This window comes from Salvelinus alpinus, chromosome 29, assembly GCF_045679555.1.
Source record: "Salvelinus alpinus chromosome 29, SLU_Salpinus.1, whole genome shotgun sequence".
Classification (NCBI taxonomy): Eukaryota; Metazoa; Chordata; class Actinopteri; order Salmoniformes; family Salmonidae; genus Salvelinus; species Salvelinus alpinus.
This window is the reverse complement of record NC_092114.1, coordinates 31678391-31695603: the sequence shown is the minus strand read 5'-3', so window position 1 is coordinate 31695603 and position 17213 is coordinate 31678391. Positions and strand designations below refer to the sequence as shown.

At 42.7% G+C, this 17213-nt stretch overlaps 1 protein-coding gene across 1 annotated transcript; it reads right to left on the bottom strand.

Annotated features, from left to right (window-relative positions):
- Nucleotides 1–1874: 1874 nt before the first annotated feature.
- On the bottom strand, nucleotides 1875–15678 carry LOC139558444 (terminal nucleotidyltransferase 5A-like). Its single transcript, XM_071373579.1, has 2 exons — nucleotides 15218–15678; nucleotides 1875–3721 (listed from the first exon to the last, which is right to left on the bottom strand). The coding sequence occupies exons 1-2, from the start codon at nucleotides 15371–15373 to the stop codon at nucleotides 2690–2692; spliced, it is 1188 nt and encodes a 395-aa protein (XP_071229680.1). The 5' UTR covers nucleotides 15374–15678; the 3' UTR covers nucleotides 1875–2689.
- Between the last annotated feature and the right edge of the window lie 1535 nt (nucleotides 15679–17213).

Sequence of the window (17213 nt, the reverse complement as noted above, 5' to 3'; positions counted from 1 at the left end):
GGACCCGGCTATAGAAACACCCTGTGTGGGAGACATGGTAAGAATTCAGTGATGAGCGTGGGGAAATGCTTAACATTCATGATGAATGTAAAAAAAATCCTGTAAGCTAAAGTTGCCTAGTCTGCAAAAGGCATGCATTACAATACAATACTAACTCTGGTCAAACGTCTCCATTTTACCACCTGGCCCTCAGCTGCCTGCTCAAACAAAACACACAGAATGCAACTCATCCAAGACAGGCAACAGCCATTTCCTCTTCTCTCCCCTCTATCCAGTGAGACAGGGGGGCAAGGAAACCCCTCATTGGATGTGATGGATGACATGCAGGCGGAACTAAATGGCTAATGTATGGATGGCTATGAGGGCAGAGGGGATTCAGATTCCCATGGTAACGCTGAGGGGGCGGGAACAGAACAGAACAAGGAAGTGTTTGTATGTGTCTTCGGCATTGGTGTCAGACCGATGGGATCATTTGTGTTTCAACAAACAGCAGCCCCAACATTCTATAAAGCTGAGGGATGGGGTATGTGTATGGGTATACCATTAATGGAAAGAACAATTAAACAGCAATAAATATTGCAGATTGCACCTTGAATGTCTCTGTTAAGGCATACAGGTACAGACACTTCACCTACTCGCCCTTCATGTCTGTGTCTGTGTCTTCTCATTCCAATGGGATGTGCTGGAACCTGTTAGAAACACAACATAACCAAAAGTATGTGGAACATTGCTGCGGGGACTTGCTTCCATTCAGCCACAAGAGCATTAGTGAGGTTGGGCACAGATGTTGGGCGATTAGGCCTGGCTCGCAGTCGGCGTTCCAATTCATCCCAAAGGTGTACGATGGGGTTGAGGTCAGGGCTCTGTGCAGGCCAGTCAAGTTCTTCCACATCGATCTCGACAAACCATTTCTGTATGAACCTTGCTTTGTCCACAGGAACATTGTCATGCTGAAACAGGGAAGGGCCTTCACCAAACTGTTACTTCAAAGTTAGAAGCATAGAATTGTCTGAAATGTCATTGTATGCTGTAGCGTTAAGATTTCCCATCACAGGAACTAAGGGGCCTAGCCCGAACCATGAAAAACAGCCCCAGACCATTATTCCTCCTCCACAAAACTTTACAGTTGGGACTATGCATTCAGGCAGGTAGCATTCTCCTGGCATCCACCAAACCCATATTCGTCCGTCGGCCTGCCAGATGGTGAAGCGGGATTCATCACTCCAGAGAATGCGTTTCCACTGCGGTGGCGAGCTTTACACCACTCCAGCCAACGCTTGGCATTGCACATGGCAATCTTATGCTTATGTGCGGCTGCTCAGCCATGGAAACCCATTTCATGAAGTTCCCAGCTCCCAGTTATTGTGCTGACTTTGCTTCCAGTGGCAGTTTGAAACTTGGTAGTGAATTTTGCAACTGAGGACAGACTATTTTTTACGTGCTACGCTCTACAGCACTCAGCGGCCCCATTTTGTGAGCTTGTATGTCCTACCACTTCGCGGCTGTGCCGTTGTTGCTCCTAGACGTTTCCATTTCACAATAACAGCACTTACAGTTGACCGGGCCAACTCTAGCAGGGCAGAAATTTTATGAACAGACTTGCTGGAAATGTGGCATCCTATGACGATGCCACGTTGAAAGTCACTGAGCTCTTCAGTAAGGCCATTCTGCTGTCAATGTTTGTCTATGGAGATTGCATGGCTGTGTGCTCAATTTTATTGTCAGCAACGGGTGGGGCTGAAATAGCAGAATCCACTAACTTGAAGGGATGTCAACATAGTTTTGTATATATAGTGTACATCCAGTACATATAGAACATATTCCTGAAACCATTAGGAATGTGAAGACTGAGAAAGAAAGAAATAATACCAATGTTTCCATTGAAATGTTTTATTATCTGAAAAGGAAACACCCTGACCCTGGATATAGAAATGAACAGTAACCTGGGTGAAATAGATTCAAATACAGTTATTTCATTTACAGATCAAACTACTTTAAGATGTCGGTTGGTTTTTCAGGCACTTAGAATCACAAAAGTCTGTTTTATTTTCTTCACGCTACACAAGAACTGAATTCTTTGGTCCTTACGTTTTCAAAGGAAAAGGTCAGTTGAAACCACAGTCAGAACAGAATACAGCTTCCTGGTTTCTTATTTACATTTATTTTTATGGATCCAAATATACTTCAAGTCCCTTATCAAGACTGGGAAGCTGAAAAGTTCTTCCGTCACATTTCAACCATTCTACACATCAAAATAGATCACCAGTCTTCATCGTACATATATCAAAAGAAGCCAACGCTTCAGAACAGAAAAGTAACAAACATCATAACAACGGCTCAAATCAGATTTACAGCAGTATTCATTGATATAATTTAGTGGGATGGGTTGCAGCTGAAGATTTGGCAAAAAGATACAATACAATTTTTCCTTTTTTGGTCCTCAGTGGACTGTCCTCAAGTCTCCCACAAGAAGCCATTTTGCTACAGGTGGACTGAACAAAGCACTCTATCGAACTGCTCAGCTCACATTACTATAAGACAGAGGGTGCGTCTACAATGGCACCCTATTCCCTATATAGTTTCCTGGTAATATAAAGTAGTGCACTACGTAGGGAATAGGCTACCATTTGGGAAACTAGAAGCTTAAAAAAACAACATAGTCCCCTTACGCTCCACTGATCCACATCATTTAGCTACAAGGCAGCCATGTCCTGTGGTAAGAGTTACTATAAGAGCTACTCATGGGCGACTGGACCCGCGCTATGTAGTAGTTACTGAAGTTGACGTCTCTGACATAAGGCGCCGGCTGGTAGTAACAGGTGATGTTAGCCAGGGCCGGGATGGCGTTCTGCTCTGCCATGGCCCGTAGCGCCAGTGCCGAGATCAGTGCCAGTGTCTGGCGGCGCTCGTGCCCCATCAGGCACACGGTGCTCTCGTCCACCACATGCCGCAGCGTCACCAGGCAGTCGTAGCGCTTGTCCTCCATGCCGTTGAAGTGGTTCTGGAGATACGCCTCCAGCTTCCGCTGCTGCTCGCCAATGTCCGGGAAGTCGATGAAGAAGCGTGAGCACATATAGCGCTGCAGAAGCTTCATCTGAGCCTCTGAGTCCGGTTTAAACCCTCGCACTAGCAGGTGGCAGTACTTCAGCAGTCCTCCTCCCCGGATCTCCTCGGGGCTGCGCGTGGCTATGGTCCTGGTGCGGAGGTGTCCCAGGGCCTCCTGGAAGTCCCCGTACATGCTCTCTCCAACCACAGTGGGGTGGAAGCTCTCAGACATGGACATGGCCGTCTCTGAGCAGCGGTCGAACAGCAGCAGTGAGTCCAGGCCGATCTGGAACGAGTCCACGCTGAACTCAAACTGCCTTCGGAGGGATTCCACAAACTTCAGCTCCACGTTCTTCCCCGTGTTGTTGGAGAGGGAGATCAGGCTCCAGCGGTCTGTGTCGTTGCACACCTTCACCAGCTTCTGGACGTAGGCCTCTTTGAGGGTCATGGGCGAGACACGGCTGAGCCCCGGAGGTAGGAAGTCCACCAGGCTGTCCAGGACCACGTCTTTGACCACACGAAAGGTCTTGTCATCAGTCCGGTTCAGGCCGAAGATGAGGTCCAAGTCCTTGTAGCCCAGGCCCGTGTCCTGGTGGAGCACATAGCTGGCTGCTGAACCGTTCAGCTTCACATCTCGGACCACCACACCACGCTCCTGCAGACGCGCCCGAACCACCTGAACAGGAAAGACAGACACATGGGTGAGTGATCGGAGAGATACTATTAGAAAGACACTTTATTGTCGATTTTCTTCTCCAATCAAATACGTTTTTTAGTATTGTTTTTCTTGCAATTGATCTGAGAAAGCAGGTCATTCCTGGAGGACCGAGTGTCTGCTGGTTTTTGGCATTTCCTTTCATTTTGTGTCCAACTAAGACCTAGACAACAGGTGAGGGAAGTTCCTACCAAATCAGTGGCCTTAATTGATTAATCAAGTACAAGGGAGGAGTGAAAACCTGAATACAGCCCTCCATGGAATGAGTTTGACATCTGAGTGATAGAGAGATAACATGCCACTGCAAGTCGAAACGTTGCTATAATGGTCACTACCTCTTCTTTTGAAATGGTAATATTTACATTTCAATCAAGGAATGGTTCCCCTAGCTTTCAGCCAATGTTCATAACAGTAAAGACAAAATACTAGCATACAATAATTTGTTGTGTGGATGAGAATAGAGAGGGACTCCATTATCCATTTGATATTTTAAGTAGAAATTGTGAACCAATATTGAATTTGAAAAGCCTGTTATATTAAATTAAGTTCCTTATGCCACACTGAGAAGTCAATAAATACTTAAAAAAACATTTTGACATGTCCCTCCATCAACCCTGTGTCAGTTCTAGGAAGATTTCAACCCACTAAATCCAAAAATGTCTCCAGGTTTCACCAACATTGTTATTTTGTTGCTTTGACAAAGTCATTTCTGAAGATGATGATTTATTTCATGTGATTAGTGATTCATTTACATCTGTCCCTCATTTTAAGGTCAACTCCGTTAAGTGAACTTAACTATCATTTTAATATGGTGAAGCTACTCCTTTTAAAATATTATTTTTTCACAAGAAATATTGAACATCTAATAGCTGGTTCTACTCTTTTGGTGGAAAACTGAGCGGGTTGAGCACAACACGTCAAGCCTTTTACCTATAGATAGACAGGCTAGAAATGTTTTATCAATTTCATTTAGTTTTTGTGAAGCTTGCATTCAATTGCCACTCCCAGTTGCAAACAACAAGCTTCCATTCCCCCTGTCATGAGGGGATTTATGGCTGATTTATGATGGAATTGGCAATCCTGTTATGGTCTACCCTGCTACTTTACTATTGTCATTTTTTTAATTTAACCTCTTGAGATGGGAAAACATGTTCTTGAACATGTGCTCATTATGACAGAATGCTAAAATGAAATCAAGTTACATTTCTTAAAATAGACACTGAATTGGTGGAATGACCCAAATAATGACAAGCAACAACATGAAATAACAAATGTAATCATTCATTTCTGTTTTTCCAACGCACAGCCTTTTAATTTGATCATGAACTCCCTATTTTCATAAAAAATACAAATATATCTCTTTCTCTTATGCAGAGAGATGACACTGAAGAAATTAAAAGCCTCTGACTGGACAATAATATCCCCTATGTTTGCCAGCTACTTTAAAGTCCCTTGTCCTACATATAGTCTCTAGCTTGTAAAAAGCCAACGATACAGAGTTACTGTAGCTCAGCTGAATTAAGATAGGGTGGACCTAAAGTCCCCTTAGTTATGCATGGAGAATCAGAGATTTCTCTGTGGGACACAGCAAGCCAATGCTTGTATTGTTGTCTCTAACTTCAGGAGGAACTCCAGCTGACCTGAAGATTATCTAGAAGAAAACGTACAAATCTGTGTGACGTAGACAAATGGGGTTGGGTTGTGAACTTATAAAAACTCTGGTATGATTGTGCCAACATACTTGGCAAAGATATGGTTCACGAGCTTATTGGGTCACAGAACAGAACCGTCAGGGGTGGATCCTGGAGTTAAGGGAAGCTTCTGGACTTAAGAAAAGGCAGCTGAGATATTTCAAGCTTCCTGACTGTTACAGCACTCCAAAAAGGAAATCAAGAAACTGGGACAGTCCTTAACAGGCATGACCATGGTTACCAAGTACACACACTTGGTATCTTTATCCAGACACTGATCCAAGTATTCAGCCAGGTATCTAGTCTGTATACGTACACAATTGCACAATCCCTTCCAGGTCGGATCAAGTTCACAAGTTAAGCCTAAGACAGACATTACAACATAAGCTATCCACTTTCGCTACTATCACAATACCTCTTTCTTGCAGTTGTTGTCCACAACTTTGCTACAGTGCCAACATTTCATTAAAAATGTATATCTGTATCAGTCCCCCCCCCCACAGTGAAATATGGTTTTAACCAACTCAGGATAGGAATGTTTCCTGACCCACTGGACACACACTGGTTGAATCAATGCTGTTTCCACCTCATTTCAATGAAATCACGTTGAACCAACGTGGAGTAGACGTTGAATTGGCATCTGTGCCCAGTGGGGAGCCTGTACTTTTGTTTCGCAACACACACGCAAGCATGCACGCACGCACGCATGCACACACACACACACGCACACACACACTCACACACACAAAGCCGTGTCTGAGGAATTAGGTTATGTTGGCTTCACCACTATGCTAGGAAAGGAGAGTATTCTGCCAAGTCTCTGCTGCCTGACTTATGTAGCTAGATCCCCATTCATGAATTTAGGTAACGGCCTCCTCCCTACCAACCTAAAAACAAAGACAGACTAAAAAACGAACAAATTGAGACATGCATAATATGTGTGTTGGGCTCCTTCTCTTCCCAAACTATTGCATCTTTTCAGGCCTTAATTGTAACCTCCTTTACCCAGACCCAGAAACCCACTGTGTCACTTTGTGATTGAAGGACATTAATATTCAGCTACTGTGACAGGATCCCAAAGGAAGGGGTAGTGGTACTCAAAATGAAAAATGACACCCCCATGAAAAGTCTATTGAGGAAAAGGTTCAAAACATAAACTTAAGGTCAAGAAATAAAGAATGTTGATTTTCAAAGCCAGTCCTTTTTACGGGTGGAAATAACAGAGAATTGATTTGCCAATAAAAGCACTTTAAGGAGCCCTGCTGTGCACATCTGTGTTGTGTTCCAATGAGAAAAGCAATCAGTTTCTATTGGTAAACCTCTAGACAGATGATACCCTCTGGACAGATGGTCACTAATAAAAACATTCCGAATATTAAAAACATCCTGAATATTCTGTGAAAACTAGAATATATATGAATCAATTCCCATAGTCCTTGTGGAATAATCAACGTTGCATATATAGGAATTTACTATATGGTTCAATGAATACATATGAATATGTACAGTGGGGAGAACAAGTATTTGATACACTGCCGATTTTGCAGGTTTTCCTACTTACAAAGCATGTAGAGGTCTGTCATTTTTATCATAGGTACACTTCAACTGTGAGAGACGGAATCTAAAACAAAAATCCAGAAAATCACATTGTATGATTTTTAAGTAAATAATTTGCATTTTATTGCATGACATAAGTATTTGATACATCAGAAAAGCAGAACTTAATATTTGGTACAGAAACCTTTGTGTGCAATTACAGAGATCATACGTTTCCTGTAGTTCTTGACCAGGTTTGCACACACTGCAGCAGGGATTTTGGCCCACTCCTCCATACAGACCTTCTCCAGATCCTTCAGGTTTCGGGGCTGTCGCTGGGCAATACGGACTTTCAGCTCCCTCCAAAGATTTTCTATTGGGTTCAGGTCTGGAGACTGGCTAGGCCACTCCAGGACCTTGAGATGCTTCTTACAGAGCCACTCCTTAGTTGCCCTGGCTGTGTGTTTCGGGTCGTTGTCATGCTGGAAGAACCAGCCACGACCCATCTTCAATGCTCTTACTGAGGGAAGGAGGTTGTTGGCCAAGATCTCGCGATACATGGCCCCATCCATCCTCCCCTCAATACGGTGCAGTCGTCCTGTCCCCTTTGCAGAAAAACATCCCCAAAGAATGATGTTTCCACCTCCATGCTTCACGGTTGGGATGGTGTTCTTGGGGTTGTACTCATCCTTCTTCTTCCTCCAAACACGGCGAGTGGAGTTTAGACCAAAAAGCTCTATTTTTGTCTCATCAGACCACATGACCTTCTCCCATTCCTCCTCTGGATCATCCAGATGGTCATTGGCAAACTTCAGATGGGCCTGGACATGCGCTGGCTTGAGCAGGGGGACCTTGCGTGCGCTGCAGGATTTTAATCCATGACGGCATGGTGTGTTACTAATGGTTTTCTTTGAGACTGTGGTCCCAGCTCTCTTCAGGTCATTGACCAGGTCCTGCCGTGTAGTTCTGGGCTGATCCCTCACCTTCCTCATGATCATTGATGCCCCACGAGGTGAGATCTTGCATGGAGCCCCAGACCGAGGGTGATTGACCGTCATCTTGAACTTCTTCCATTTTCTAATAATTGCGCCAACAGTTGTTGCCTTCTCACCAAGCTGCTTGCCTATTGTCCTGTAGCCCATCCCAGCCTTGTGCAGGTCTACAATTGTATCCCTGATGTCCTTACACAGCTCTCTGGTCTTGGCCATTGTGGAGAGGTTGGAGTCTGTTTGATTGAGTGTGTGGACAGGTGTCTTTCATACAGGTAACGAGTTCAAACAGGTGCAGTTAATACAGGTAATGAGTGAAGAACAGGAGGGCTTCTTAAAGAAAAACTAACAGGTCTGTGAGAGCCGGAATTCTTACTGATTGGTAGGTGATCAAATACTTATGTCATGCAATAAAATGCAAATTATTTACTTAAAAATCATACAATGTGATTTTCTGGATTTTTGTTTTAGATTCCGTCTCTCACAGTTGAAGTGTACCTATGATAAAAATGACAGACCTCTACATGCTTTGTAAGTAGGAAAACTTGCAAAATCGGCAGTGTATCAAATACTTGTTCTCCCCACTGTATGTCTATTGGAATTAGGTTGAACTAAGCTAAAAGCAGTATTCATTATACACTAAACCAAAATATAAAAGCAACATGTAAAGTGTTGATCCCATGTTTCATGAGCTGAAATGAAAGATCCCAGAAATTTTCCATATGCACAAAAAGCTTATTTCTCTAAAATGTTGTGCACACATTTGTTTACATCCCTGTTAGTGAGTATTTCTCCTTTGCCAAGATAATCCATCCACCTGACAGGTGTGGCATATCAAGAAGCTGATTAAACAGCATAGTCATTACACAGGTGCACCTTGTGCTGGGGACAATAAAAGGCCACTCTAAAATGTGCAGTTTTGTTACACAACACATTGCCAGAGGTGTCTCAAGATTTGAGGGAGCGTGCATTTGGCATGCTGACTGCAGAAATGTCCACCAGAGCTTTTGAATGAGAATTGAATGTTCATTTCTCTACCATAAGCCGCCTCCAACCTCAGACCACTTGTATGGGATTGTGTAGGTGAGCGGTTTGCTGATGTCAACATTGTGAACAGAGTACCCCATGGTGGCGGTGGGTTTTTGGTATGGGCAGGCATAAGCTATGGACAATGAACACAATGGCATTTTATCAATGGGAATTTGAACGCACAGAAATACCGTGATGAGATCCTGAGGCCCATTGTTGTGCCATTCATCTGCCACCATCACCTCATGTTTCAGCATGAAAATTTACAGCCCCATGTTGCAAGGATCTGTACACAATTCCTGGAAGCTGAAAATGTCCCAGTTCTTCCATGGATACTCACCAGACATTTACATTTTACATTTAAGTCACCCATTGAGCATGTTTGGGATGCCCTGGATCAACGTGTACGACAGCGTGTTACAGTTCCCACTAATATCCAGCAACTTTGTGCAGCCATTGAAGAGGAGTGGGACAACATTCCACAGTCCACAATCAACAGCCTGATCAACTTTATGTAAAGGAGGTGTGTCGCGCTGCATGAGGAAAATGGTGGTCACACCAGATACTGACTGGTTTTCTGATCTACGCCCCTACTTTTTTAAAAAGGTATCTGTGACCAACAGATGCATATCCCAGTCATGTGAAATCACATAGATTAGGGCCTAAATGAATGTATTTCAATTGACTGATTTCCTTAACTGTAACTCAATAAAATATTTTTAATTGTTGCATGTTGCATTTATATTTTTGTTTATATTTTTGTTGTTGATTTTTATATTCAGTATAATAAACAGTAAGAACTGCCTTACTAAATATAGGGTTGGACAGAGGGTGTCAACCCATGATGAGACCATTCAGATAGTCATACATACTGCTAGCCTGAAACAAATGATGAGGAGGATGTATTATCCTTATATGGGCTGTATTATATGTTACTGAGTACAAGGACAAGTAGGTCTAACTGAATGGAATAGGTCAACCTGAAAGACCCCCTTATAATGTCTTATAACACAAAAGAGTCTCCCAAAATAAGAAGTAACACCCTTCTTCCACCTCCTCTCCAAAAGCAGGCCATTCCATTCCTGCATTACGCAACAAGCACCTGGTGAAGTTGAGCTAAGGCGGAACACTTCCTCTCGACGTCAAGCAGGAGTAGTAGACTTGTAAAAAAGCCACAAACTGACCAGACGGTGGCGTTGACAATGTCTTGGCGAGGCGTTACATACGGTCTCTTTGCATTCCTACTCCAGTCTGGAGGGTTTCCTCTAAATTTAATTTACCTCAGTCTGGGAATAGCCTAAATAGCACCCTGTTCCCTATGTAATGCCCTACTTTTGACTAGAGCGACCTGGTAAAAAGTAGTGCACTATCAGGGAATAGGGTGCCATTTGGAACTGAACTGAATGTGTTATATTATTTCAGTGAGAAAACAGTCTCAGAAACAGCCGTTAGCCAGCTAAACCCCATGGTCCTCTAAACTCCAGTTAGAACACTGCCTGGCCTGGACAGAGAGTCACACAAAGACCCAGCCAAGACAAGTATATGGCATCAGTAAATTCATGAGATGTTTAGTAGTCTATGACCCTGGCATCCGGTCCAGTCAGCCCCGAAGGCAAGCAAAGACAGCCCAGTCATATTATACTTAGTGTACTGTCAGTAGGAGAACAGGAACAGATGATGGGGTTTTCCTCAGAGGTGAATGAGTTGCCTTGCTGTGGGTGGTCATGGCACCTGAACCAGCCATTAAACTAGACTAGAAATGGTACAGCATTCATTCATAAAACTAGACTGGTGATACAGTATTCATTCAAAAAACTAGACTGATGATACAGTATTCATTCATAAATCTAGACTGGTATCAGTATTTATTTTCATAAAACTAGACTGGTGATACAGTATTTATTATCATAAAACTAGACTAATACAGTATTTATTATCATAAAACTAGACTGGTGATAGTGTATTTAGTATCATAACACTAGACTGATGATACAGTATTATTTATCATATAACTAGAATGATGATACAGTATTTACTATCATAAAACTAGACTGGTGATACAGAATTATTTATCATATAACTAGAATGATGATACAGTATTTATTATCATAAAACTAGACAGATGATACAGTGTTTATTATCATAAAACTAGACAGATGATACAGTGTTTATTATCATAAAACTAGACTGGTGATACAGTATATATTATCATACAACTAGAATAGTCCAGATTCTAAAACTACTTAATTAAAGAGACTACATTCTAAAGGAAGGGTCATAATTAGTCTCAAATCTTTCCTTATCTCCGCTCAAATCTTATCTCCAGAGAGAGAGAGAGAGAGAGAGAGAGAGAGAGAGAGAGAGAGAGAGAGAGAGAGAGAGAGAGAGAGAGAGAGAGAGGGAGAGAGACGGAGAGAGACGGAGAGAGACGGAGAGAGACGGAGGGAGAGGGAGAGAGACGGAGAGATTTGAAGAAGAAAAACTAGTCAGGCATACCATTTCATTTTATGGGCCAATGTTGAGTTCAGCTGGCATTTCACCACAATTGCCTCCTTGAAAGCCAGCAACAGCAAAGCACACGCCTATATGTAGAGGTCTAACAGAGCTATACACTGTAATGTAAGACCAAACTATGTTCATGGAGACGTATGGTGTCATTGTGTCATTCAGTCTCACCAACAATAGACCGAAAGAGGAGTTGGCTTACAATCTGGCAGGGCCCACAACAGAACCAGGTGACTGGGATAGTATTGTGGTGTGTGAGTGTGTGAGTGCTTTGGGTCTACTCTTACCACACTGATACCATGCCAACCTTGTCAAGAGTCCTGACCCACCTAGGCCCCTGTTACTGGTGTGACCAACTAGCGAATCTAGTTTCCTTATCCTGCACCAGAAATGGAAGCCATCGCCCCCACCCAGGAAAGAAGAGCTCACTTCCAGTAAGCTCACAATGGTGAAATGAGAACAGGAACAAAACAAAAACATGGGAAAACATCTGCCTCAGGCGTTTGCCCTACTGTGTTCTAGTCTATTCTAGAATCTACACCCTGAATTTGATATGAGCAAACCTGGAAAAAGTGTGTTCCCTTTCCTTGACTGGCCAAGCCAAGTAAAACAGATTAGCACCCATAGCTCTACTTCTACTGTTAACATGAAGTAATATCTGATCTGATCTGACAGACTAATAAACATTCAACGTCTGGATATGTAATCTCGGCTGTATAACACCACTGGGTAGGCCTACTGGGTAGTGTGTGTATGTGTATGTGTGTCACAGGAGGTTGCTAAGAGGAGGACGGCTCATAATAATGTTGGGAACAGAGCAAATGAAATGGCATCAAACACATGGAAACCGTGTTTTTGATGTAGAGTACCAGTCAAAAGTTTGGACCCACCGACTCATTCAAGGGTTTTTCTTTATTTTTTACTATTTTCAACATTGTTTAATAATAGTAAAGACAATCAAAACTCTGAAATAACACATATAGAAAAAGTGTTCAAAAAAATCAAAAAATATTTTATATTTGAAATTTTTCAAATTAGCCACCCTTTGCCTTGATGACAGCTTTGCACACTCTCGACATTCTCTCAACCAGCTTCACCTGGAATGCTTTTACAACAGTCTTATAGGAGTTCCCACATATGCGGAGCACTTGTTGGCTGGTTTTCCTTCACTCTGCTGTCCAACTCATCCCAAACCATCTCAATTGGTTTGAGGTCGGGTGATTGCGGAGGCTAGATCATCTGATACAGCACTCCATCAATCTCCTTCTTGGTCGAATAGCCCTTACACAGCCTGGAGGTGTGTTGGGTCATTGTCCTGTTGAAAAACAAATGACAGTTCCACTAAGCGCAAACCAGATGGAATGGCGTATTGTTGCAGAATGCTGTGGAAGCCATGCTGGTTAAGTGTGCCTTGAATTCTAAATAAATCACAGACAGTGCCACCAGCAAAGCACCCCCACACCATCACACCTCCTCTTCCATGCGTCACAGTGGGAACTACACATGCGGAGATCATCCGTTCACCTACTCTGCGTCTCACATAGACACAGCGGTTGGAACCAAAAATCTCAAATTTGGACTCATCAGACTAAAGGATGGATTTCCACCGGTCTAATGTCCATTGCTCATATTTCTTTTTGTTATTGGTGTCCTTTAGTAGTGGTTTCTTTGCAGCAATTCAACCATGAAGGTCTGATTCACACAATCTACTCTGAACAGTTGATGTTGAGATGTGTCTGTTCCTTGAACTCTGTGAAGCATTTATTTGAGTTGCAATTTCTGAGGCTTGGAACTCTAATGAACTTATCCTCTGCAGCAGAGGTAACTCTGGGTCTTCCTTTCCTGTGGCGGTCCTCATGAGAACCAGTTTCATCATAGCGCTTGATGGTTTTTGCGACTGCACTTCAAGAAACTTTCAAAGTTCTTGAAATTTTCCGGATTGACGGACCTTCATGCCTTGAAGTAATAATGGAATGTTGTTTCTCTTTACTTATTTGAGCTGTTCTTGCCATAATATGGACTTGATCTTTTACCAAATAGGGCTATCTTTTGTATACCACCTCTACCTTGTGATAACACAACTGATTGGCTCAAACGCATTAAGAAAGAAAGAAATTCCACAAATGAACTTTTAACAAGGCACACCTGCTAATTAATTGAAATGCATTCCAGGTGACTACCTCATGAAGCTGGTTGAGAGAATGCCAAGAGTGTGCAAATCTGTCATCAGGGCAAAGGGTGGCTGCTATGAAGAATCTCAAATATAAAATATATTTAGATTTGTTTAACACTTTTTTGGTTACAACATGATTCCATATGTGTTATTTCATAGTTTTGATGTGTTCACTATTATTCTACAATGTGTGTGTGTGTGTGTGTGTGTGTGTGTGTGTGTATGGAGGCCTATTGTAAAGTTCCTCAGGACTGTCAACCCAATGTGGGCTTATCTACCCACAATCCACTGCACTAAATCAGCAACGGTGACACTTCTCTTTTACACCTCCCACGGCGCGCACACACACACACACAACAATATGGAGCCACACCATAAATAGATGTTATCTAGATGACAGTTTTTCAATAAACACCCCCTATTGAGAGCCCTGTGGAATACCTCGAAGAACACATATTTCTGGCCGCAAGGGGAAAAAATGTTTTGGTCCTGGGTTGGATCAGTTGGTTTTCCAGGCAGGAGAGAGAGAGGAAGGGAAAACGTCACTGAAGATATGTACTATTGCTTACTGCCGATGGTATGGGACTGGATGGCCAGCCAGAGCCTACTGGAGACTTTTCCAGCCTGGGTGTTTTCTACTAGAACAACATGGATACAGCATACATCCTCACATATGTCTGACCTACCAATACAGATCACAGGCCTACATTTCATTAATGAAAGCTACACGAGACAAGAGGAAACTTTTCCATTCTCAATTTCTCTATACTCTGCCCGATTGTAATTCAATATACAGTACCTTACTTTCTGTCCCTCTATGTGTAAAAGTTGTATTGTTTTGTAGACCAATGAAATGACTCTGGTCGCAGAAGGATTGGAATGAGAAAGTGGAAAATGGCAGTTAAAGCATTAGATCATCTGCTCCTTGACATCTCCTCCTGTCTGTTAAAGTGAATGTAAATAACAGGATTCACAAGTCATGATTCAATACAATGGGTGGATATTCAAATATAGGCTAACAAGGCACCCCAGTATATTTCCAATACCTTTAGTAGACTATTGTAAAAATACAGTGTATGAGCATGCCAAAAGGACTGGCACAGAAGCAAATTCACAGATGGTATCTGACCTGATTTTGAAGAATATTGGAGCTTTTTATCCTCATCCACAGCACTGACAAATGTACTATTATTATGCTATTACATAAATACGACATGGTTAGCCTTGGAATGCTCCCAAAACACACCGCCTTCCTGACTCTACTTACTTCTCAAATTCAACTGTAAAGTGCGTGTGCGTGTGTAGCCTATGTGCGTTAAAGTGTGCAAGCGTGCGTGCTTAAATTTTTTTTTTAACACACATTCCTGAGTTGGCTATTCATTCACTAAAGCAATTTATGATGAGACTGAATTAAATAAAGATTGAACTATTTAAAAAGAAAAGGAAAATAACAGTTAGGCTATATGTGATGAGTTTGGAAGCAGGCTAGAGAAAAGTATCGTCCCTCATTATCAGACCAAAGCCGTTATCTCACCTGGACTATCTGCCGAGGCTGTACGGAAAGCGTCGGGAAGTTTCCGCGTCCGTGAATAGGGACGCTCTCTCCGAGGATGGAGTCCAACCTCTGCACCTGCTCCCAAGACAACACACAGAACCGCCGACTCTGCTCCGACTCATCCCCGGAGGACATGATGGGACGGGGAAAGGTAGTAAAATCTTCGGTAGTGTTGGTGGATGTAGGCTATTATGGACAGTACCAAAGGAATTCCCAAAATAGGTGTTTCTTTTGAAGTTGGAATGAAACTTGAAATCTTCAATAAATCATACAAAATCGCCCTTGTCGCGTTTCTCAGATGTCACTTAGAACATACGTTTCAAAACAATCTAGGCTAAAGGTCCGAGAGTTCTGCACATATAAAACATAGATCGGTAAACTAAACCGTTTGTCATCTCCAAAATTCTCCTGCGCAGTGACTGTGATACACTTCTAACTGTAATCCAGTTGGAAGCATATTGACGGGTTTAAAGAAAATGGGATTAACATAAGCGTCCTGATTGGTTGCGCGGGAGGTTTATGAATACCTCAACATACAGAAGACTACAAGAGGCCATGCGCACACGCCCACTTCCCTTGCGTCAGTAGAGGCTAGTCTGCTGCTTTCATTGGATACTTCAGTCACATTTTAGCAGCCCCATGCATAGAGCCCCACATTGGAGCTGTCATAATACCCATTACACTTAGTGGTCAAACAGGGAAATGGTTCCAATCGTTTTCCACAATTCATTCTTCCCATAGGGGATTTTAGAAACACTTAAAATAAGGGCTGTGTTTCGTATGGGTTTACTCTGGCATGACGTTTTGACAGTGGTGGGCCGTCAGGGCCTGCAAGGCCTTCTCTGCTGGCCTAAACATCATCAGAATATATATTTTTTTTAAATATATTTTCCCACAAATATGTATTAAATTATTCCCCAGAGTAAGAGTTATACTCTTCATTTCATAGCTTTCCTCTTGGTTGCACTGCTTCCAGCCCCAGGTTGAGATTTGGAGGGCTGGTCTTTATGTTAGATCTTTTATCCAATCATATTCAGCCATCATGTGTTGCCAGGGGTCTAAAATCTGCTCTCAGGCCTTCAGAATCAACAGTGCGGGCGCTTGTAGCTTAAAGTGAATGGAAATTAAAATTTTGTGTCAACCAATCAGCTTTAGAGTTGGCTATTGTACGCCTGCTGGCTGGCTCCAGTGTTACACAGGAGCCAGCTAGCAGGCCTAGGGCGTCCACGTCTTTTGATTGGATTACCAATATTGAGAGGCAGGTCCTATGGGCAGGTCTATGCAGATCTAGGAAACTCTACTAAGCTGTTTTTTGAACCCACAATGGCGGAAGGAGGAGAAGATATCGATTTCGTCGAGGATATAATTATAACGCCATTCTCAAGACGAACTTTTCAAGAAAAGTTAGACATTGTAAGGAGAGGTCGCCCGACGCCACAAAGCCTGTCACAGGCGGGAAAGGGGTTCGTTCGCTCGCCACTTTCAAAGTTTCAACTACGAGCGCTGTCAATGGCTCAAAGGCTCCGAGAAGCACTGCAAACTGTACTGCTGGGAATGCCTATTATTTGCAAGTGATCGATTTGGTGTTTGGAGCCACACTGGCTTTGCAAACTTGAGTTGTCTGTTAAACACTGTTTACCCAAAAATTTCAATTTGTCAATTTCAAGGTGACGCAACGCCTGGTTATACTGCGTTTCTGTCTAAATGTATAGTGTCTAGAGCCATGGCATAATTGATGATAATAAGAGGTGGATTAATTCGGGTGGGACTGTGTAGTACCTCACTGAAGGCCTAGGCCCCAGGCCCACGGCACGCCACTGCGTTTTGATAACCATGTAGATCTCTCTCCGACAAGGTGACTTTTATCAATATATTTGTCTCTATTTACTCTTAGATTCAAAAAGGCTATTTAGCATCAAAGTAGACATCATGCACAACTACAAATCTCTGCAAACTCCTGCATGTCATCTCTAGC

What these genes read in the sequence shown, in the direction of transcription:
- LOC139558444 (XM_071373579.1), bottom strand. Translation starts at nt 15,373, where the DNA reads ATGTCCTCCGGGGATGAGTCGGAGCAGAGTCGGCGGTTCTGTGTGTTG. An exon ending in AGCCTCGGCAGATAGTCCAG is followed by an intron (nt 3,722 to 15,217) that starts GTGAGATAACGG and finishes TTTCCTGTTCAG; the next exon opens with GTGGTTCGGGCGCGTCTGCA.